The 23,373-nt window shown below is 39.4% G+C and overlaps 1 protein-coding gene across 9 annotated transcripts in view; it reads right to left on the reverse strand.

Moving 5' to 3' along the window:
• The window catches only part of PPP2R2C (protein phosphatase 2 regulatory subunit Bgamma), a 203,960-nt gene that overhangs the window by 50,285 nt on the left and 130,302 nt on the right, over positions 1–23,373 (reverse strand). For all 9 annotated transcript variants that reach the window (XM_049797897.1, XM_049797900.1, XM_049797903.1 and 6 more), the window contains 4 exons: positions 10,052–10,149; positions 9,276–9,441; positions 4,980–5,092; positions 3,114–3,291 (listed from right to left, as the gene is read on the reverse strand). In XM_049797897.1, the coding sequence (XP_049653854.1) occupies positions 3,114–3,291; positions 4,980–5,092; positions 9,276–9,441; positions 10,052–10,149 (555 nt within the window). The remainder of the gene's footprint in view (positions 1–3,113; positions 3,292–4,979; positions 5,093–9,275; positions 9,442–10,051; positions 10,150–23,373) is intronic.

Here is a 23,373-nt window from a genome sequence, read left to right on the forward strand (position 1 = left end):
TCTGGTCAAATTCTGCAAAGCTGATTTAAACTATCTTTCAAAGGAGACAGAAGGAGAATTAACTTAAGATCTGCATTGCTTTGTCTTTTCTTTTTCAAAGAAATGAAGAATTCTCACTGATTTGTAAAACTGCTAAAATAATGGTTATAACCCAACTGTTGTCAAATAAAATTCTACAAGACAAAGTACTTTACGTGAAAAACACCCTAGCATACCGCTGCTAATCCATTCTTTCTCTAGCGTTTCCCATGCAATTTGTAAAGATGTTCAAACATGAGCTGAATGTCCAGAAACTCTACCACTGTATTTGTTGTTTGTGTCATTGTCACAACCAGCCTCTTGGGTAAACAGATTGTAGTTCATTATATGTAGCAGTGCTGCCTCTGAGGGAAAGTAGAAAGACAAATACACATCACTGCCAGATCCCTTATTAACAAATGCCACTTCAAACCAAAATGTTTTCTATTTATTGTTTTAAACATGTATTTCAAGGAATCAAACCTTGCATGTGAAACAGCAAGATGCTTCATTTCCATTTTGCATCTATTAAAAAGATGTGAAGCAAGCATTTTTAAAACTGCCTGAGCTTCCTCCTGCCTGTCCCCCTAAGTGTGTTGCAGAAGACACCAAGCCCAGCAACATTCATGTATAATTTAAATTGTTTGCTTGGCAGAATCTTTTCTTCTTAATATATCTAGTCCTAATTGCGACTGGCACACCCAACTTTTTTACCAGAAGCTCATCTACTTCCAGGAGAGTTTTATGTAACTGGGTTTTCTATAGGACAGAAATGCAGTTTCTTTATGGGACAGATGTTGAAATCTAGTGGAAAACATGCCCCTGCAATTTTACAAGGGCTTACAGGACTCTATATGGACAAAAAGATACCTGTGGAAAGACTGATGCAAGTTTAACTTACTCATCCTGTCCTTCCAGTTATTGTGGTCTCCCGATTAATTCACCAATATGAGCAATATGTACCTATGTCACCTTCTTTTGGAACACCTATCTCAACTTTTCTGTTTATCAAAGAATTAAGTAGAAGTAATCTGCCTGATGATCTGGCTTGTATCTAAAAGAAGCAGCAATATCCGTATCCCAATCCATGATAGAAATCCAATTATCCTAAAGTCATCCACGTAAGTATCCCAAAGCCACTGCCTCAGATATAGGAAAAGTCTCTTATCCTAAAACACAGAAACACACTCTTAATTTCCCCCTCATCATCTCTCTTAGAACATACTCAGAAATTGAGCATGCTACTATAAATTGTATCATGTTTTAAGAGTTAAATCAATGATTCAGTCAGAAACTCTAAAACACTTTTTATCAGTAAATATTCAACGACAGGAGTCTGCTAATGCTTGAAACAGAGTCCACCGAATATAGCTGTTGAATATACAGGAGTAGAAGCAATAACATCCTAAATAGTTATTCAGTCTCAAATAACTCTGCTATCCATGTTGTTCCATCAAGACATATGGCAGTAGATACGATTGTAAGACTAAGTCTGTTTTTCAGCTCTTTCCTAGTATACTGGTAGAATTTGAATCATCCTCACAAAATATAATAACTATTTATTTGTTTTTTTAAAAACTTGTCAAAAACATTTCTCTTGGCAATCCATAGTTTATAAAACAGCTTTTAACAGAATAAAAGTCACTGCCAAAAGCAAAGACTTCTCTTGCATAAGTATTCTGAAATGTGACCTGGTTATCATACACAGACATACAGAGATTGCTGTGCTTGGTCTGACTCACTGCTCTGCTTTAGAAGAAAGAAGAGGATACACAGTAGAGAACACAGAGTAGCCACGTATAAAAGTGTCAAGGACAAAGACTGGAGGGTGAAGCTACAGTGAGGAGGACACTGTCAGGAGCCATGCTGCTACTCCATATAGGTGTGCTGGCAAACAATTTTCCCACTCTGTTCTCTCTTACTAAAGGATGGAAGTACAGTTGCTTGGTATCAAAGGCAGACATAGCTGGACTTTGAAGAATCACATATAAATTGGTCCTACATAAACAGTCATATTAAAGAGGCCACCATTTAGCTTGCTTAATCTAGACGGGTGAAAGACAGAAAAAGAATATGAGTTCAGAAACAAATTGAGGAGATATTCCCTACCATCCCCAGGGTAAACCCACCGGTCACTTGATCCTGCAAAGGCAGTTTTTTAAGGACATTAAGAGCTGTTTGATTTAATGAAAATGCTTCCTGTGACATTAACATAGCATGAGTTAAGCTCCACAGATGATCTGGCCTATGAAGGAAGAAATATAAACAATCACCAGAGACAGGGAGAACACCCCATCACATTGGTGCTTTCTTCCAGGAATTTGTCCCCAGTACGACAACTTCACTTTGACGTCTAATAGTCCCTCATACAAATTATAAGGGTCTTAAAAAGAAATCACCAAAGGAACACAACATTTTGAGCTGGCCCCATGACTTATCTGTCTTCTTACTGGTCCCTTTATGTTCTGCAAAACACAGAAAAATCACTTTTCTTGGCCACATTTTCTTTTGCTCCTCCTCCAAGCCACCCTGTTGCAGTACAAGGGGAAGCCTCACAGATGACTGGAATGATCCCACAACACAGCTTTCGGGATGATGCCAGCACTTGATACAGCAATGACTGCGTTAATCACAGACACAACTCACACAAAGCAGCTGAGCCTTACCCCCAAACTGTGCACATCTCAGGCATTAGGGTTCTGGGAAGCAGGATGATGGAGAACAGGGGGCACGGTCACGGTAAGGACTGACCTTTCAGCGAAACAAGGTGGAGTAGCTCAGCGTGACATGTCTTCAGGAAATAACAGTATAGAGTATTCTAGTCAGGTGGATAATTACCATTAAGCTGGCATCAGTTTCCTATTTACTTGTCATGAACCCACTCCAAGACTTTTATTTTTCACATAAAATTCCCTGATTTTTGCAACCTCTGAGCTGTCTCTTATGATATCTGAACATTTTCTGTTAAAAATACTGCAGGGATTCTGATAAGTAAAGGTATATTTTAAAATATGCAGAAAAAAATATTTTAAAACAGCTCTCTTAATCCCCAGTAATACTATGAACACTGAGCAAGGAACCACAATAAAGGATACTGAAGCTCCTATCTGTGATTGCTAAATGCCAGAGGTTAATCCTGAGATCATCTGCTGACATGTATGTCTCACAGTCACTGTTGACAGATATTGAGTTGACATGATAGGTGTGACCATTAGCAAAGATTCTCCGGGGAGTAACTTCTACCATCAAATCCATAGGTTTCAATACAGGCACCTGCCAAAAAACCAAAACACAAACCAGAAAGGGTGTAAGATTTTAAATTTGTTTTGCTAGGATGATGAGAGTTTCAATGGAGAGCAAGCATTCAAAGACTGTGACATCATAAAACTTCTTGACAGTGTATGCAAGCTGAATCTCCCCGTGGATGAATTGCTGGGCAAGGCCATCCCTGCCAAGGAGGAAGGGGGAGACAGGAGAGCTACGGAGAGCCAGGCAGAGCAATGGATAGCCTGTACTGTGGGAAGGGAAGCACTGGAAAGCCTGGAGTGTGGAAAGGGAGGCACTGGCAGCTGCCACAGAACAAGCCAGTCCCACAGCAGGAGCTACTGTCCCACATATGCAGGAAGCTCTGGCTCTTGAAAAGCAGTGAAGTCCTAGTCTTTTGCTTTTGTAAAGAGTTTGCTGTTAGTTGTAAATCACTTACAGAATTTCTTTTGCTACTTGATGTCTCTTTCAAAGAAGTGGTGAAAATGGTATAATCTCAGCAAAACATAATGAACAAAGTCTTGGAAAACAAAGCCAACATGCGTATTGACATACCGTACATAGACATATACTCCTGAAAAGCCAAGACCACAGACTATCACTCATCATTGCGCCCTCATTGTTTCCCTTCCCTTGTCACTTCAATGTCATGCTTCAATAACTAGACACTGTCGATTTATTCCCTATTGGTAAAGCATTAAACACTCTAAGGCTGTGGTCCATGATTGGGACTATTCCATGTTGAACATGCATCAGAAACAATCTATCCACAAGATATCCACTATCAATCCACAAGATAGTTTAAAGATGCACACAGAGAAGTTAAAGCTTTCAGTTTAGCTTGCCACTAAAGGAATAAAACAATGGTTCACTCAGCCTTTGAATTCTCAGACTATAAGCAATCCAGAAAGGTTTTGTTTGCCTAATCATATAGAATAGATAAATATTCCATTAACATTGTCATCTCTACACTTTGGAGGTTTTTTTCACAATAGACAATATTGGTTTGTTTTGAGGTGGGCGTTTTCTGTTTGTTTTTAATCATAAAGAAATATTAGCATTTATACAGCATAGCCTTCCAGTTCTAACATTTAGCCACTTCCTTTGCCAAAATACCTGGAGTGAATTCAGCCATTAAAGTCTGAGAGCAAAAATCTATTATGTTATCATACACGCTTACATGAGTTCCATGACTGCATCTGTTCAGCAGTGCAGAACCTCACATTCACTGGAGAACAGACTACTGCAAATCCCACTCTTCAGACAGGAGATAATTCTTTTATACTACTGAAATAAAGTTGAGACTGAAATTTGGTGTACTGTCTTTAATCTCAGTTGCTCTGACTGAGGCAAGAACAAGGTTTAATATTAATTACAAGTAGAATGCTTCCAGCGCACCAGGCTAAAGAATCCTGTGTGAAAGTACGTTAAGTCATGCTGAGAGAATTTTATCAGGAAGAATAAAACTGACATAAACTGTCTAAACACATTTGCATTGGTCACTGTACCGTGAAGCATTTGTGACTTGAAAATGTGTGACAGATTCAAGAGCATTATCAGTCAGCTAAAACTTCAATGAGAATAATCATATATATACTTAGCATTAGATACATATTTAAATCTTTTAATGAGTTAGTACCCATGACTACCTTCTTCGTGCAGAAACAACTGGATTTTGCACAAAGACAGCAGCTTACCTGCAGTGATGTTACCGTAGAAAGATCTTTAAGTTTTCCTTCTTCATCTTTTAAGTTGTACCCCTCTGGTCTCTTATCTCTTTCAGTAATTTTCCATAACTTGATTGTTTTATCTTTAAAAGAAAAGACAAACAACTGTCAGCATAGGAATTCTGAATGTGGTTACTCACCTTTCATAACACATTCCTTAAAGAAGTGTCTACACCCTGGTTTAGATAAGTCCTGTGCTGAAGCAGTCTGGGTCACTTAATTTTGCACATCCAGAAAATGTTGCCAACAGAAAAAATACTCATAAAGCACATCCCATACCTTCAAACCAAGTCAGAGGTTCCTAGCAGCTGACAGACCACATAGAGCACACACTGCTCTTGTATCCAACTTGGCAGTTTGCAGGTGGAACAGACCAAAAACCACTCAATGCTCACTGCTGAAGCTCAGTTGGACAATTTGACTTTGCATGGAAATAATCTTGATATTAAAGCCAGTTTGCTAGGTTACTTATGAACAGCACAAGAAGAGCATGGAGTAGACAGACAGACCAATGATACCTGCCTGGCCCATTGTGGAAAAGGAATGGGCAGTGGTGTATTGGTGTAACATCAGGAGATGAAAGGCTGTGTGAAAAATGAGGCATTTCTCCCTCCTAAGGGAAAGCAGCTGAAAAATAACTAAGAAAAAAACCTGAGGGAATTGTGTTGTAAGGGTAAGAGAAAGAAGTGGGGAGAAAAATATATTAATCTTACATGGAATGGAATTAAACCTAAACTCTCCCTTTTTCATGATGCGTGAAGCATATGATGGTAGCATAAGGACACCTCTTGTTTAGCAAAGAGCCTCTGAAGCCAATAAATAGAAGTGTTAAACATTTCAGATGGAGTTTGTCCTTGTTTTTGTAGTAGCTGAAGCTGCAGATTGCCCTAACATTGATCATCCACTCCGTCTGGTCATGCACCCAACCTGCCAACCCCGACACTCCCTAGGCTGACAAATCAACGCCAACTCTTCTCCTGAAAAAACTCTGTCCCCAAGCTTCTAACAGTTGTTTCATGCATCTGTTCATGGATCAGCCAAAGCCCGTCCAAAGCTTCTGCACTTCAGCTGCCACCACACCTGTCATTAACCTCAGTTCCTGCATCATTTCTGATGTTCTGCTTTCTTCCTTTACCCCTTTTTCCCCAAGTTCATAGCAGAGCATAATTCTTTCCCCATTGTAGCTGATACTTCTTTCAAATGCTAGCACAAATCACTTTAAAGGCAGTATATATGAATACATGAATCAGTTTGCATTTCTATAGCAACTTTAACTTTGACCTTTTTCTGTTTCAAAATCAATACCTCCACTACTCTGAATGTTTCTACTGTTATGCATCTCCTAACAATATTGATACGCTAATTTTCAAGCAACAAAAATATTACAATTGATCAATCTACAGAACAAGAGGTTAGTTCAATCTGCAACTAAAAAGCTCCATTTAAATATTCAATACATTTCATTTGTATCGGTCACATTAAGTAATTAATAAAAATACATGTAGGCCATGTCATGCACTTGGGATTTTTATTATATGTAAACAGCGCATTCCTGCTTATCTATTCTAAAATTTACAAATACAGCAATTGTAAAATGAATTATAAGAAAAAACACAAACGATTTTCTGTTGTTGGACTTGACTGCTATTGATAAACCTATCCCTTTCCTGTGTGAAAACTATTTTATTAGCGGTTATCAGTAACACGTGTTGGTTTTCTTCTCCTTCATCTGCCTCTGGACTTTAAAAACTCCCTAGAAATTCTAAGCATGCTTGTATTTTGCAAAATACAGAAACGTCTCTGTGAGGTTCAGTATTCATTTAGTCTCAAGGGTGTTGTGAAGTTTAAATTAATTAATGTCTGGTAAGCAGTCTGAAATCCTCATATGAAAGGATCTGTATGGGCCAAATTCTGATCTACCCTACGTAGCTCACATTGAAAGTGGCCCCAATATATTCTGGTACAAAGGATACAAATGAATCCTAATAATTTATTATTATACTACAAAATCAGTTCAATTTACAGTGCAAGCCAGAAATTTGCTAACTGCAAGCACTACAAATCCACAGTGGAATTTGAAAGCCTTGGTGGTTTCCTTCTGCCTCCATTAATTAAGACGCTGCAATCAAAGCTTAGCCGATGACTTGTTGGTAACATGTGAACTGGGAAGGAATCAAGATCCCCTCTGAGAGAGGTGACCTATGCAGAAACAGCCTCAGACAAAAGTCATCCTTAGAAGGACGGAAACAGATCTGGGCAGGTGCAGACCTGTCAAGACTCATATTGAGCGTGAGATTTAGACAGACTGTCCCCTCGTGTTCCCTAACAGAGGGATGCTCCTTCCAGCAAATTCGATGGGTGCTGTCTACCTGTGCCTGTGGCAAGAAAGGATGCTGTTTCACAGTTCTCATTTTTCTGACCAAAACTGTGCTTTAGATCCGAAACTACCAGAGACCAAAATATCAAAAATTGCCTTAACATATCAGGCTCAGAAGTTAGTAAATATAAACCAGTACTCAAGATGTTTCTACAACCTGCCCAACATGAGCATGTGTGACAGGTAATGCCTTCATGCTTTATAAGTTAGGGAAAATACTATTATCCCTTTTTATAGGCATGGAATTGATATACATTGTCAATGACTTCTCACAGGTAATCTGTGAGACAGCAAGGAATTCAACATGGACCTCCTGTATCCTAAAGTTAAAACTATCTTTAGGAGTATGCCAAGAGGTGAATCTTCAGACTTCAACCCTTCTGTGCCAGGAAGCTAGGAATCCTCCTTGGCACACAAGAATGTTTTGTAATTCAAAGCCAAAATCCAAAGGCTATGCCAGTGGCACCACTTCTGTTCTCACCATAATGAGGTCTGCCGGGATGCTCCAGAGTTAAGAAGGGGGGAAAAACAGAGACCAAAGTATTTTGCCAGGTCCTGGGCTTGCTCACTGTTGGCTGCAGCTGGATTAACCCATAGCAACATTAAGACTGATTATTTCTTCCTTTGTCCCCTCCCATATTAATATCAACCAGAAAACTGATATAAAGGTCTATTAGGACAACTGTAAAAGCAGCATATCTGAGGATTCAGCTGTATTTCTCAGTGTTTCCAAAACCAAACTTTAAAATGAAAAGGGAGAGGTTTACTTTTAATAGTCTGCTTTTGTATCATATACTTGGAAGAAGCCACACCTAAAGTTATCTGAAATAGAAGGGATATTTTGATCAAGGGAGAAGTGCAAAAGTAAACTTTCAAACTTCATAATTAGCTTAACTAATCACTAAATAAGCACAAATCACCTAGCTATAACAGATATGTTTAATTTTAAATATTGTAACAGTGCCTCCAAAAAGTCAAAAGACAACTTCAAGGAAAACAGAACGCAAAACATAAAATAATTTGCTATCTACTGTGAATTAATGTAAACACTATTTATTGCTATAAATTTTAACTAGAAGTAATCACTTTGCCCTAAAGTTTCAATTCCCAAAGATGAGATTATACTATTTTTCTATCAGCAATTCCCAATTATGCACAAACTTCTAGAAGAACAAGTCTTTTCTGATCACAATGAGATCTAAGACTTAAAATTGGATATTTTTGTCTCATGCATCACCAGCAGTAATAAAGGTTGTGGGTGTCCAAATGTTTCCTAAATGACACTTCTGCATGTTAGGCTCCATTCAGTTTCTTCCTCCTGTGTCACATCTGCATATCCCCTCTTAGCAATTGTACTGCATTTTTTTAATCAATAGGCCTTAAGCATGTTAGAAAGATGAATCAGTATCAATATCCTATTATTATTCCTACTGCCTTCCAAAGATTTGTGTAACTCTTTAGAACTTAAATAAACCATTCCGATGATAATGAATCAAAAGAAAAAGAAATTCATCTCTCGCCTACATACGTTTACACATCTACAAAGAATAAAAGTTATGAAAAACACAGCAGAGGAAATTCTAAATCCCCAGTGAAACACATCTGCTGAGTAAGGCCATACCTTTGTCACAAAATTATTTCAGGATAGCACTGCACATTAATAGCAAAAACGGACAGCTCTCTAAATGTCTATGGATAGTCAGTAGGAAAAACCCTATGACTATGAATAAAATACATAACAGATATCAGAGTCAGTATGACAGTCTTGGTAAACTCTGAAAGAGGAAATTACTAAAACAATAGATTAAAATGAACAAATATATATAGTCAGCACTAAAATGCACAAGGGCAAAATGCTGATATGTCCTATGTACTCTCATCTATCTTACCATTTGTCGATAAAAGTGAGTGAGCTGCATTTTGCTGTGGTAACCACTTGATCTTGTTTATTTTTTCTTCTATTTCCAAGCTCTTCAAATAATCAAATTCAGGTTCATGGCTCTGGAAAGTGCTGTAAACATTGTACTCCCCCTGACTGTAAGGCTCATTTTTACTCTGGAGAATAAGAACAACAAAAACATGTGGTTTATGATGGCAGTATATCTCCATCTCTTAGGAAAGGTCTATAAGCAGCCTTATAAATATAAAAAATATTGAAAATGCAATTTCATTTCTCATTTAAAACATGATATTGACAGATTTGTTTCTACAGGAATGAAATTTCCTGTAAGTATTGAAGCAACATTTAATAAAAGGCAGAATTTTTGAAGAAATATCAATTAGTCAGGAAAGCTTTCTACAAAAGCTACTGCAGATGGACTGAGTTTTAAAGTGAAACATGAAGGTATCACAGCAAAGGCATTGTTTTAAATGGAATGGTTCCATCAAACAGACAAAAGCTATTAAAACAATGCAGAAGTAAAACAAAAACAATCTTCTTTTTTCTTAGCTTAGAATTTTGGAGCTTTGAAACAGTTTTGTTTGGGACAGCAAACTTCCCAGTAAAAGGTCCTTACCCTCTTTCACTTCCTCTCCAAAGAGGTGACATTCTGTTTTACCGAATCTTGAGATTATAAACAAGTTTGTTACTTAGATCCAGTTACAGTATTAAAGATAAAGCCAGGTTTTAGCAAGCTATTAAGGACTACATTGGCAACTCACATACCTCAGGTTCCCTTTGGAATATAACAACCCGACCCCCCTTGTCACCAGTAGCCAGCAGTTCTCCAGTGTGGTTGAACTCAACTGTAGAAATAATATCAGCTGGAGGGAAAAAGAGAAAAAAGGCAGATTTTAGACTGCTACTACAACACAAAGCCATTAGAAATATCAAGCACTCCACAAAAAATGGCACAAACGAGGGATTTGAAGGAATACAGATGAATTCAACAGCAAGTCACTAATGAAAACAGGCCGCATGCCATTATAATCTGAGGTTGCTACACAATGAAATAAATGCAAACATAATGAGGCAAATTTGTGTTTCCAGCACATCTGCAGTCTGGGAGTAGAGGAGATCTCTGGAGAAGTTTTGCTTCAAGAAGAGCAATCTCAGGCCACTACAAAGCTTTTTTCAGTACTGGAGATAGCAACAGCACTGGCCTCCTGCTAGTTCCTCTAGCAAGGACCAACATAACATCTCAGTCCTGTTGCACGTATTATTCATTCTTCACCCTTTATGAGGGTTTTAACATACCACCCTAGCACTAGTTTTCTCAAATATGTGCTTGAACCAAGAGTGCAAAAGCAAAGTACATGTAGTCTGTCCTAGCACAGAAGAATGAAGGCAAAACCAGAACAGCTCACTGTGCAATGCCGCAAGAGCCCATTCAAATAATCATTTTGGGGAAATAATTTCACCACCATAAAAATGTGTCACCAGAAGATAAAAAGATCCCAGTCTCTTCTTTTTCTAATTTTCAACAATTCCCTTTCCCTAAGCAATTGCATCAGCTTAAACAAGAAACCTCACCAAAACCTGAGGCCAGTCTTGAGTACAAATTACTATACATCCGGATGAGAAGGGAGAAAGACTGTACAAGCAAAAGAACTGGTTCTTCTGCTTGTATGACAGTAAATGCTAGAATCATAATCCACAGTTAATCCTACACTATTAGCATAATTTAAATTAAAATGCCTAGTGCAATAGTAAATTAAGAAGCCATCATATATACAATCACAGACAAATGTAGGGTATTACTCAGAGATTGCATGTATGAATCCTCTGTAATGATCAGTATTCACTCATCAGAAACTCGGGCCAGATTTTTAGAAATGTCAGTAGTTAGCAGCTCCCATTTAGGCTTAAATAGCTGTGTTTTTCAAACATGTTCATCATCCATCAGTTTATACTGAGAACAATGAGGTGACAGTGGGCTAAGCTCTTTTGAAAACCTAGCCCCAAACGAGTTCACTAAAATTCAAAGGAATTGAAATAACAAGTGGATGTACCATTTACTTGATACATTTTATGAATTCAAAACATCTGTTCCTATTATTCTTTTAATAAACTAGCAGTTGAGTGTTAGAAAGCTTCTATTGCTAGTAGCTCTCAGCAGCAGCAGTCATCCAAAAGCCAGATTCTTACTGGAAGGTTATAAACAATTCAACATCTAAAAAAGGAAAACTTTACCCTAATCCTGGTAAAGAAAAATATCTTTTAATGTTTTTAAGAAATCTTCACCATCAGATTGTTCTCTTGCCTAAAAAAACCCAAACCCAAACTTTCTTCTTTTTTTCCTCCACACACTACATATATAAAGGAGGAAGGGGGAATCATAAAGAGTGTATGTAATTTTCTTTTTTGCTGAATAATATGTACAGATGTGTAAACTTTGAGAAAAATGAAACATGACAACTTACAATATTTGGAGCCTGAATTAACACTTCTGAAAGTTAATGGCATTTGATTTTTATGTCGACTTCCACAGACTGTATTTTATAGGCAATAACCCCCCAAACCCTAATCTTGTTAATGAGTACAGGAAGAGTAGAGAGACTCTATGGTGACCATCCGGGGCTTGGGATGGGTTGAGTTTGATCTAAAAAATGGTTTGGGTTTTTTTTTAATCTAAAAATCTCATCAACTTTCTGGCATGTAAAGTTCATTTGTAGTGCTTCCAGTGGAAGAATATTTCTTGGGTATTTTGTTCTTATTGTGCAAAATTCATACTGATGCTAGGTGTGGGCTCCTGCTTACAAAATGATACCTGCATGGTTTTACTCATTTGAAGCTGTATCTTACCCCAAACATACAGACAGAACTGCAGAAGTCTCATATTGACAGTCCTTTTAGAGTGGAGGCTCTTATCTTAAGTGTGCAACGGAGGAGAAGGGTAAATGCAGAGGTAAGGAATATAATATCTATTAAAATACATGTGTATTTGTGCGTGTATGCATGCGGAGGTGCAATGCACACGAGATTTTCCCAACAGGTCACAAAAGAATCAGATTAAATAACTGTGTGCAAAAGGAATGAATGGCATTTGACTTGTATGTGTAAATACATTTGGTATTGGTCTGGAACACTTCCACAATGGCATGAAATACTCTTCTCTATGGTCACAATGGTCACAGCACTTTACAGAGGGCATCAGCCAATGCCCAGTTAAGTCCACAGGAGCATTTGCACAGACTTCAATAGTAACTGAACCAGGGTTATAATAAAACAGCTCTGCATTTTGTTATTATACTGCATTTGTCATTAAAACATTGTGTGCAGTTAAGTGATTATTGTTTAAAGAAAAGCAGCTAAAACATTAAGTATCTGTGGGCAGTGTGTAATGATGTGGTTCTGAGGCAAAATTCTCTCCCCCCCCAAGGTGTTTCTTCTAGATGCATCCCTCCTTTCTGTTAGGAAAGCTAAGTGTTAACTGGAAACTACCTATCATTTTTAAATTAACTCGTTCTGAAAAAGAACAGATCCAATATTCCAACCTTAGAGGCTACACATCTTGCTGGTAAAAAATTATCCTTGAATTGGAAAATCACTTTTATTGATCCTGTAAATAACAGCTGAAAACAACAGCCAAGAAAAAAAAAATATCTTATCCAGCATGTCTGTTCAGCAGGCGAATATTAGTCATGCTGTTTTCATAAAAAAGATTAGCCAGGCTAGCTCTTCCCAAGACCAAGGAGGTAGGAACAGAATCAATCAACAAAGCTCTTCATATCCTTCTGCAGAACATTCCCCTACATATTTATCAATGCTGTAGCAACATCAGCCACCATGGTCCCATCCTACAGATTCTTCCATTGGAGAATCGCCCCCTGAGCGTACAGAGCAATTAACTACCAGATTTCACCCTCTCCAGGATATATAAATGCTCCACAATGAAAGAGCTGGCGAATTTGCATGTACAGTAAGCCTTTGGCAAGGGATGCCGGAGATGAAAGACTCCTTCCAGCCGCCTTCTGCACTACACCTTCCATATCTCTGCTGGCAGCGCCAAGCTTTGCACTAACGATTAGGATTATCAGACACAGAGATAATTTACCTATTAAGAACAATTATGGCTAACCTCAATGCCAATGGGCAAATGTTTCCAATCAGATCGAAAATCCCAACTTTTATCCAACATTAATCTTCCTACTCCATTTTTAACTTCCCCATTTAGTCTATGCAGAAATGTAAATAAACTTGGATTTTAAAGTCACGATGCTCAACATTTTCACTCAGTTAAAAAAGCACAACTTGGACACTCAAAAAAGCAAACCAAAAACCTTCAAAAGATGAAAATACTCCAGGAGGGTATACACCCGGTCATCTGCTCCACACCCTGCCACAGCAAATTGTTCCAGCAGGTATGACGCATCACAGACTTCATTCCCCAGAGTAATTTTACATATGCAGAGAAAGACATCACATTACACTTAAACTGACAGGAAGTTTTTCCTCATCCAGCCTGAAGTATTTCATTCCCTGACTCCTAGTCATCTCTGCCCTTTTGTACCTCATCAACTAATTCCTCTGCAGCTTCACAATTTACACTCTTTAAATGTGCTTAATGGCTACATTGTACCCAACAGCTGAAGCTTAGCTAGATCTATTCAGCTTTTCTAATAGATCAAAGTCTATCAATGGACATCTGTGCATATCAAGATATCTCTAGGCGATTGTACTGCTCTTCCCTCAACTTCATGAGTACTGTTCAGCAAGTATGAAGATGAGTAGATGTTACTCATCTTCGTACAGCCTTTTGGTCAGAAACCTCAAGCAAGCCTAAGAAAAGCTCAACTATAATTTCCTGTATGTTACTTTCACTAGTAATTTCTACCTTTCTGGGGCCTTTCATTTGAAGGCCCTCTATACTATACTTTGTTTCAGAAGATCAGAAAAGCAAAGAAAATTTCAGAACTATTTCACCCAGCACAGAAATGCAGCTTTCTGGACAGCAGTAGCAAGTTTTGAGGGCAAACATCATCACACAACAGCACAGGGAAAAGAAGATCAAAGAATATAATATTCTGTTGAATTGCAGTTTAATCTGATAGAAAATTAAAGGATTTGGAATGGGCCAGAACACTGGAATTAACATCAGTACTTCTCTCAAAAAAAAAAAAAGCTGTGAAATCCTACCAGCCAGAACAGGTCAGAACTTCTTTATATCACATCCACCACGGTCAGCATGGCAACACTGTTGGCCTGAGCTGACTGATTCAGCATCTAGGTCAGGTTTTTGTCATGCCTGTTCCCAGTGGCTAGCAGGCAATCTCATAGTGTACATTATTTCAACCAAGTTCTGACCTGGCCTAACCTTGGTTTGTGAAATCCAATAAGATCACAGCACAATCTGGCATGGCTGCAAGCAATGTTCAGTCATACTGATACAAAAATCCCCAAGGAGCATAATCTGGAAGAAACAACAAAGAAGCTTGTAACAAAGAGAGCCATAAAACAAAAGGACAAATGGTAGATAAAAGAGGAGCAGTATTACAGTATCTTGTGTGAAGGGAAGGCCATTACAGTGAGCTGTGTTGTCAGAATTTAGTTTAGACTTGGGGGGGGTGGGGGAAGTGGAAAGAAAAAGCCTGCTACCTTTTTTTATGCTGAAGTTTCAAAGGTTTCCTCAAGCAGCTAGAAAACAAGGTGTGCAAAACCTCAAAGGTATGAGGGTCAAATGAATCCCTCTTTTCTGAAACAGCTGGCAGACAGATCCTTGACAACACAAAAATTTCCTAGTTGAAGCAGCAGACTCTGTAATGCGCATTCATTCTGGTTCACAGCAGTGTTATTCACCATCTTGGATCCAGCGATTGTACGACACCAGAAACCACCCCTCAAAATTCAACACAATGTAAAATCTCACACATCAGACCTTGCCTGGGTCAGAAACTTGACGCTAAAACCCAACACACCAGAAGGCAAACTCCACTCCACTGGCAGACAAGATGTTTTGTTGACCTACACACAAACTACCTGATCACCTCTCCCAAGTCACCAAACCAACACAGGACACAAGCCAGTATGCAGTTGGGTGGCCATATGAGAAGGACAGATGAGAGAAAAAGAGAGCACAAGGACGCACGAGATGGGGAGAGAGCACGTGAACATGTTAAAAGGAGCAAGAGCATGAGAAAGGGCACAAAAAAGTGTACGTGAGAGAGCATATGCAGCCATGAAAGCAAGCATGAAATAGCACAAGGAAATGCCACAGCAGAAGATAAGAAATTACTTTGAAATGAAGGATCTATCTGCCCCTTTGCCTCTTGGATTACCTGTCACCCTGGCGAATCTCTCACTTTGCTTTTCTTCTTGTTTATTATGGCTTTAAAACCTGATGGAGTTTGTGCTGCAAAAAGGTAAGTGTTTGCTCCATGTTAGATGTATGGGCAATGCAAAACACAATGGGAAGCTGAGTCTGGCCAAAGCAAACTTTGAACATAGATGCTAATAGTGTAAGTGCTTCAGAAATCAGTGAAACAAGGTGATCAATCAATAACAGAATGCAATCCAGAGATGTGTGTCCACTACACTTCATGTAGTTGTTTTCCTAACTGACACCTTGACTGGCTTCATTGCTAGCAAGGACAAATACATTGAGGGCAAAATCTGAACAGCCCCATTTAATCCTGTCAAGCAAGAACAAGGAAGTTTATCAGGCTAAATATCACCTTTCTTCCTGTGTACAACAATCTCGTCCTGATGTTAAATCCAAAACCACAGGGTCAAATGGTGAACAGCTCTTGAAAGGCTGCTTGGAACAATAATGCGTCAGCTGGGGATGGTAGTAAATAATAGTAAAATAAATAAATAAATAAATAAATAATGGAAACAACAAGTTTCCTAACCTCAAAACCTGGCAAGCACTAAGCAAATCTCTCCCTTTTCTCCATCTTTAATCTCCAACTTTTGGATTTTAGAAATGCTACATGGACACACCTCAGTGGCCTCCATCAGCCCTGGCTGATCATGAGACCATCACAATACCGCTGAGTTTCACAAATCCATGCATCCCTATATCCTCAGGGACCAAGGAAAGCACCTTCCCATTCAGAACATTTGAATGTAGGTTCAGTGCTCACTCAAAGAGAGAATTTACTTGAAACAGAATCTAAAAACCAAATGCAAAATTCGCACCCCCTCTACAAGCACCTGTGCCCACTGTGATTTACTGTTTCTGGCCTCGAGCTTTAATAGAGTTGGGTTTTTTCTCCAATATTTTTGTATGTATTTATTTTAAGACCTTAGAAAATGTTTTCAACAGCTTTTTAATCACATGCTAATTTCTAGCTGCATTTCTCAAATTAGAAAATCAGGAAATGACACCCAACTATTGGAGCACAGTCAATGTTAAAAAAATTTTTTGGCCTACAGGACAAATATGTAAAACAGTATCTGGGTTCTGTGCTAAAAAAACCACTTCATACTGAATACAAGTCACTGAGATTCAGTTTTTCATAAAGTGACACACACACACTTTTATTCCTAATTTAAAAGCTCAAAGCCCATATTTCAGAGGTTCTGGCACCCATCTCCCTCCTGCAGAGTACAGGGCCTCCAGAAAAAGAGGCCAAAGAGACTTGACCTTCTGCCCACTGAAGTAAATGGAAAGTTTCCCACTACTTCAGTAGTAATTAAGGTCAAGAAACATTTGTCAGATGTGGTGTAGCAGAAAATTAGGACACATTTCTCAAAATTCTGGCTACAGTTTACATGCACTTCAGTTTGTTCATGTTCAAGGTGACCTGCTTAGATCAGCGAGACATTGCAAAGTGTCAGTCATTAGTTCTGCAGAATGCCTAATTGTTGCTATTATCCTTGCTGAAGCCACTAAGTGCACTGCTTTGCGCCTTCATAATCTGAAATACTCAGTGGACCGATAAAAAGCTTGCTACAATTCATTTTAATACTATTTAGGGGCTCCCAAGCAGTGGTGCTGCATCACCTGCAGTAACGGAGCAGCCCCTCAGTGCTGTGAGCCTGGCAGTCCTCCCTGTACACCAACCAGCAACGCAGGGGCTGACGCCAGCCCTGCGTCCAGCAGGAACCTCAGGCACTGGGGAAGTCCAAAGCAGCTAAACCTGGGAAGCACGGATCCCTCCATCCTGTTCCACATGAACAAACTGGAAAACTCACAAGAAAGCCTTTCGCCTTTGGTAAATCTAAGCCGTTCAGTAACGCTGCTCATAGCTATTCTTATAAGCAAGACTTAAAACTAAGAAAACACTGCAGATCAATCTCTATTTTAGCACAAGAAATGCATAGAAAGCTTCCAAACTTCACATCCCCTAAAAGCTTCTTCACAGCTTACACTGTGTAACACATGCTAGTAATTTACTCTTCCGATTCTGGGGCGGGAAAAAAAAAAAAAAAATGCAGCTGGGTGTTTCTTTCTTTATTTCTGTGTTTGCTGTCACGAGACAGTCACCTAAGCTAAGGATTCAGCAACAGGCTTGAAACACTCCACTTCATAAACATTAGCGCAATTAGGAAACGTGCCAGTCCACTCCTCTTACCAACCAACACTGAAGGGCAAAAAGGAAAAAATCGCCATGGGCATCACATTATGTATTTACAATTTCCAGAGCGGGGTTTAAACTGGTACTGACAGAAGGAAGCCTGCCTGAGCTGGGAGCTTCTGCTCAGCTCCATTTTACTTCCCACCAAGGAGCTGCACAGCCTGGCTGCCAGCAAAAGACAGATTAGAAATGGTGCTGCCAAGTGTTAAAAATGCTAGGCAACTGGGTTTCATTGAAGCATAGAACGACCTTGAACCTCACCCCTCATTTTGGAACAAATAGATGCCAAAAATGGAAAGTGTACAAATTATTAAAATATACTAATTTTACATTCACTGTCAGAAGTGATTATGCTTGTGCATAATAGTTGCAATGATCTACAATAAACAAACATCAAGTTTTGCTAAAAGGCTATTATAAAACAAGGACAAAAAAAATCCCACCCATATTTAGAATTCTAAAGGAAAATCATTTATTTAAAATATATCAAAGAGTAAGCAAAAGTCATCCAAAATTAAAATACAATCCTGAATAACCAGATTCAATATGAATGTTATTCCCCATGTATGACATACAAACTTCAATAGCATTTCACTGCCAGCTGGTTCTGAACTACTTTTTTTTTTTTCCCCCCCTTAACTGAGCAATTAAATTCCAGAAGCAAAGCTCTCAGTAATTCTGTCACAGCAGTTCTCGTGTTCAAAGCACTTTCCGGGCACTAAACCCCCCAGCAACCCAAGGAAGACAGTAAGGAAATGTTAGCATTCCCATTTTACACAAAGGAAAAAACAAAACAGATCCTCCAGAGTTTTTATCTAAGATCAGAGAAGCAGTTTTGATTATACACATACTAAGGGACAGATAATCCAGGCTGTGGCTCAGCAAAATATTTCTATTTAATAAAGCTCTTAATCACTTGTCTAGAGACTTAAATGTTCCTGTATTCAGTTCAAATGAGTATGCATGTTGTTAAATTAATATACTGATGGAGCCCTCATACACAAATCCTCACAATAGCATGCACCAATGAAGAGAAAGCCCCGGTGAGCAGGCTTTTGGGTGAAGCGAGGGTGGGGTGGGGTGGGGTATAATCTTAAAAATCATGAAGGGCTGGAGCTAGGAGATGGACTAGAGCCAGAGTCTTCAAGCGCAGAGCGATGACAAGGAAAGCAGAGACACAACAGCCATATCTGCGCTAGTAAATGAAGGAGAGCTCCAGGACGTTCTTAGGCTTTGCAGTGCTATGGTTAATACTGTTAAATTGCTAAGAGTGGACCTTGACAGGCTTTTGGCTGTGATAAATTGCTCTCCCCCAAACACCACTTTGGCATGGCTCAGGGGTTATCAGAAGCCAGGGACATTTTGCAACAGGTAGCAAGCACACAGCCACAGTTTTTTGGAAACGGTGCAACGTCACCCTCACAGGCACAAGCCCCTCCGTGCCACCTGGTCGCAGTGCTCCCAAACATTCAGTTCACGGGAGCAGATGTATTTAGTGACTGCAACTCATAGGAATCAGCGTAGCACATGGACCAACAACACTCACGCTCTGCTGTGTCAAATGGTATCACGGTTTTCTGCTACAACTGGCAGAGGTGGGAGTTTCCAAGAGTACAAGAAGCTCCAGAGCCTGTAGAACTAGCACAGGTAAAACAAACCGCATTTGCTTTTCTCAGTCTTAATGCACAAAGGTAGATGACAGCGCTTACACCTACTGATTGGATGCTTTGGCCACAGGATCCAAATAAACTATATCCAAATACCATGAGCAACATACAGCTCTAACTGATACATCACCGGACATCTCTGTGACTCCCAGCAGTGGACCAGCAAGCTAAGGTCACACACAGGGCTTGTTGGCTGTCATGGGAGTTCGATGCCAAGCCCTGTAGATACTCATCTAACATTAGCATCTGTTTGCTTGGCAGACTCCGAAGGCAATTCGGCTGACAACTCTGAATTTGCCTCTGGGTCTGTCACAAGATCATATAACTGTGGGACTTCTGGGAGTGCCTAATACTTCTTTGATGAAGATCATGCACATCATAATACATTAGATCCATTCTAAACATCCTTTGAAATCAGTGTTTGTGACCTTTCAGAATTATCCAGGTAGCGTGGCTGGCTTAAGTGTATGAACTAAAGCCAAACTCAAAGATTATGCAATTAGTTCTTGGCTCGCAAGATCTCTTCGGCAAGTTTAATCATCCCAACACCAGAAAGATCAGATTTTTTGGCGTTAACATGGGTTGCTGCTACTGATAGAACACCAAAGGCTGCCCGTAAGCTGGTCTAAAAATGAACAGGACAACTGTTCTGTATCAGCTTCACTATCAACCCTAGTGCTTTAAGGTTTGATGAGTGTGGAAATAATATAAAAATTTAGTTGTGGCTTACACACAACTTTACATTGGTCTAAAAGCTCATCTCATAAGATTCAGTTCATGAAAGGCTAAAGTCTTTATTTTTTTATATATGTGTATGTATCCAACTAAATAAACCTGAGGAAAGATAGGATTACTTGTGTGCTTAAAATGAAAAGCATGCTGAATCACCCTATTATGTCAGGAACTAGAGGAACTCCTGGCCCTGAAAGATTGAATTCTAGATAGCTGTAGTGTGCAAAACCCAATGATAAATTTGCCCTGAAGTTTCAATGCATCATATTTCTATAATTACTCGTTAAAAAAAAAAAAATACCTAAAGAACAGAAGACATTAAAAATCAATGCACCTTTCCCCAGTCTGTGTCTGATAAACTTCAAACACTCTTAACAGCCTCAGGAAATAAACATCCCTGTTTTGGGATATTCCCAAAGGACATCAATTAGATAACAGGACTAGATCAGCATATATTACAAATGCTACAGACACTGTCTAAAACAGCAACTGTTTACTGGCCAGGCAATTTCAGATTTTTTGCCTACTCTGAGGAAGGAAGCAGCATGCAGGTAACCCAGTAATTACATAAAACAGCCCCGAAAGCTTTTTCCACTCTAATAACACAATATTGCAAGTGGGAACTTGGACCGTTCTCACTGCGTTCAAAACTGGAGAACATGGATTTCAAAGCTTCAAGCCTATCATGTTTTAACACGGAGCACAATCACTCAGTCTTCATCAAAATGTTAAATGCAAAAGACAGCTTCTGCCAGCATACAGCTAAAGCTGGAAAGTTAAAAAACAAAATCGTGTGGAAAACCAAACATCAGTAGGTCAGATTTCTGCCTCCTCTACAAAGATAGACCTAGAGGAATTTTCTTAGGAGCCTCCCCAGATCAGGGGGGCTTCAAAGCATGTGGTGACGGCTCACAAATCCGCAGGCACCTTCCCCAAGGCCATGCCTCCTAGAGCCATATAGTTTGAGAGCTGCTAATTTGCAGCCCACACAGATAACATTTAGACACCTAAGCCCTTAAAAGAAGAGCGAGGCTTCCAACCCCCTCCCAATATCCTTGAAGGCTGTGCCTTACAATCATCGCTGGTTGTTAAAACGCAGTCCACAGTAATTATTGCTGTGCTCTCAAAGCAGAGCGGCCTTTGCTGCAATACAGAAGAAGTTCTGAGGCACGAGGCCAACTGAAGCCTCGAGTCTATTTTAATCCCACTGTAATTATAAATGATGGATATGTAGTTGAGATGCTTCTGAATTTTTGTTTGCATGAGGGTGTATTTATGCATTGCAGAAGAGCACTGCAGAGGAATATCTGAGCTAGTACTGACGGAATTGGCATCAGAGCCAATATAACAACGTTAGCGCGACGCTGTGCCCAAGATATCGCTGCTGTCAGGACACACCACCACGTTCAGAGCCAACTACAAAACACCTTTTCAGCATCCTTCATTAAGCAATGTTGACATATTCATTAAATACAGAATGAAGAGAAAAGGTGTTGACAGGTTTCTCTGAGGCAAAGCAGTGGAGAAACACTGTTTAGTTGTGCAAAGGACCGTGATAAGGGCAAAGTTTTACCCAAGTCGGAACCACAGAGTAGATGCTGGAAAACGTGCCACAGGCTGCTGGAGAGGAGAGAGAGACTGCGTTCCCTGGGCCTGCCACCAGCTCGCTGTTGCCACCAGACCTCACGCTGCAGTGAAGGGGAGAGATGCAGACCCGGACACCACTTCTGAACCCTGGAAGCAACTGGCTCACCACAACAATATTTTTATTTCACATTGTTATCCCTAAACAATGCAATACTTACCAGCAAAGTAGCAAATAAACCCTTTTTACTTCAGAAAGCAACTCGTCGCTGCGCTTTGCTACGAACACCACCTCAGACCAAATACATGCTGGTTTTAGTTAATGGCCTCGCACAAGCTTGCACAATTAGCAGCTAATTCATGTGAGAAAGAGGTTTGCTTCTACACAGGCTTTGCACTAACTGGAGGGTCCAGTGCGAAGCAGTATTGTATTAAATACATTGTTAGTACTAAGTATACTTTCCACTGAAACCAGTAAGGAGTTCTGTAATTACTTACAGTACAAGCCTTCTCCATATCATAGCTGTTGCATATTGTTTTCCTCCCAAACACAGAAATTTTGTAGAAACAAAATTATTTCCTCAGGATGCTGTCATTTGGAGAGGATCAAATCAGCCTCCTAAATCCCACTCTGGTGCCTTATAATATATGTCAGCTCAACAAATTATTGTCTGTTAGCTGTTCACAGAGGTGTTCTTGAACCTTATCAACCTTCAAGCAAAATGTGGACTTTTACATTACTGGAGTGTCATTCAATCAACAAGAAATTGTGTAAGCAATGCATCATGACAGATTTTGGATGTGCTATCTGAATATTCAGACAAGGTGTTCACCACCCATAAGGGAGAAATACAAATGTCGCCTTAAAACAAACAAACAAACATCAGGAGTCCTGCCTGAGAGTCTTCTCGCAAAGGGAGCTAGCTCTTATTTCAGTCTTCCATAAGCTCAGAATGGATGCCTGAAGAAAGCAGCCAAGGCTTGCAAATTCTTTACCTCTGTGTCTTTTAAAGTCCTATAAGCTCCCAGTTTATTTAAGGCAAAAAGACTTTGCAGTAAGACATGAGGAAATACAGGGACAGTACTCCAGGCTAAACTAACCTACCAGAGGGAGGTACAGTTTCGGAGGCACAATTCAACCCTCAATAAGGGCCTCGGGATTTGACTCGTACCTGAGTACACAAAGGGAAGCTGAAACAGGTATTAAAGCTTCTTTTCCCAATGATCTTCCACAGATATTTGAGCTCCTTTCAACAGAAGAAATTCTTATATCTGCCCACTTCCATCCCACTGCTGATTGTTCCAAGTATACCCCGGGAAACTGTCTGCCATAAACATCCAACCATCAAGCAGTTACTAAAAAAGTTCCTTTTTCAGAAAATAGACAAATGAGAATCATTATCATAAAAGCCCTATTATGAGGAAAGAAATTTATTGTTGCACTAATGTTTCTCCTGATGACACAAGATTCTTTCAAAAGATGTCAGAGTAGTACCTGGCAAGTTGGAGCTTGAAGCATACTGACACCTTCAGAAAGTCAGCA

This window comes from Accipiter gentilis, chromosome 3, assembly GCF_929443795.1.
Source record: "Accipiter gentilis chromosome 3, bAccGen1.1, whole genome shotgun sequence".
Lineage (NCBI taxonomy): Eukaryota > Metazoa > Chordata > Aves > Accipitriformes > Accipitridae > Astur > Astur gentilis.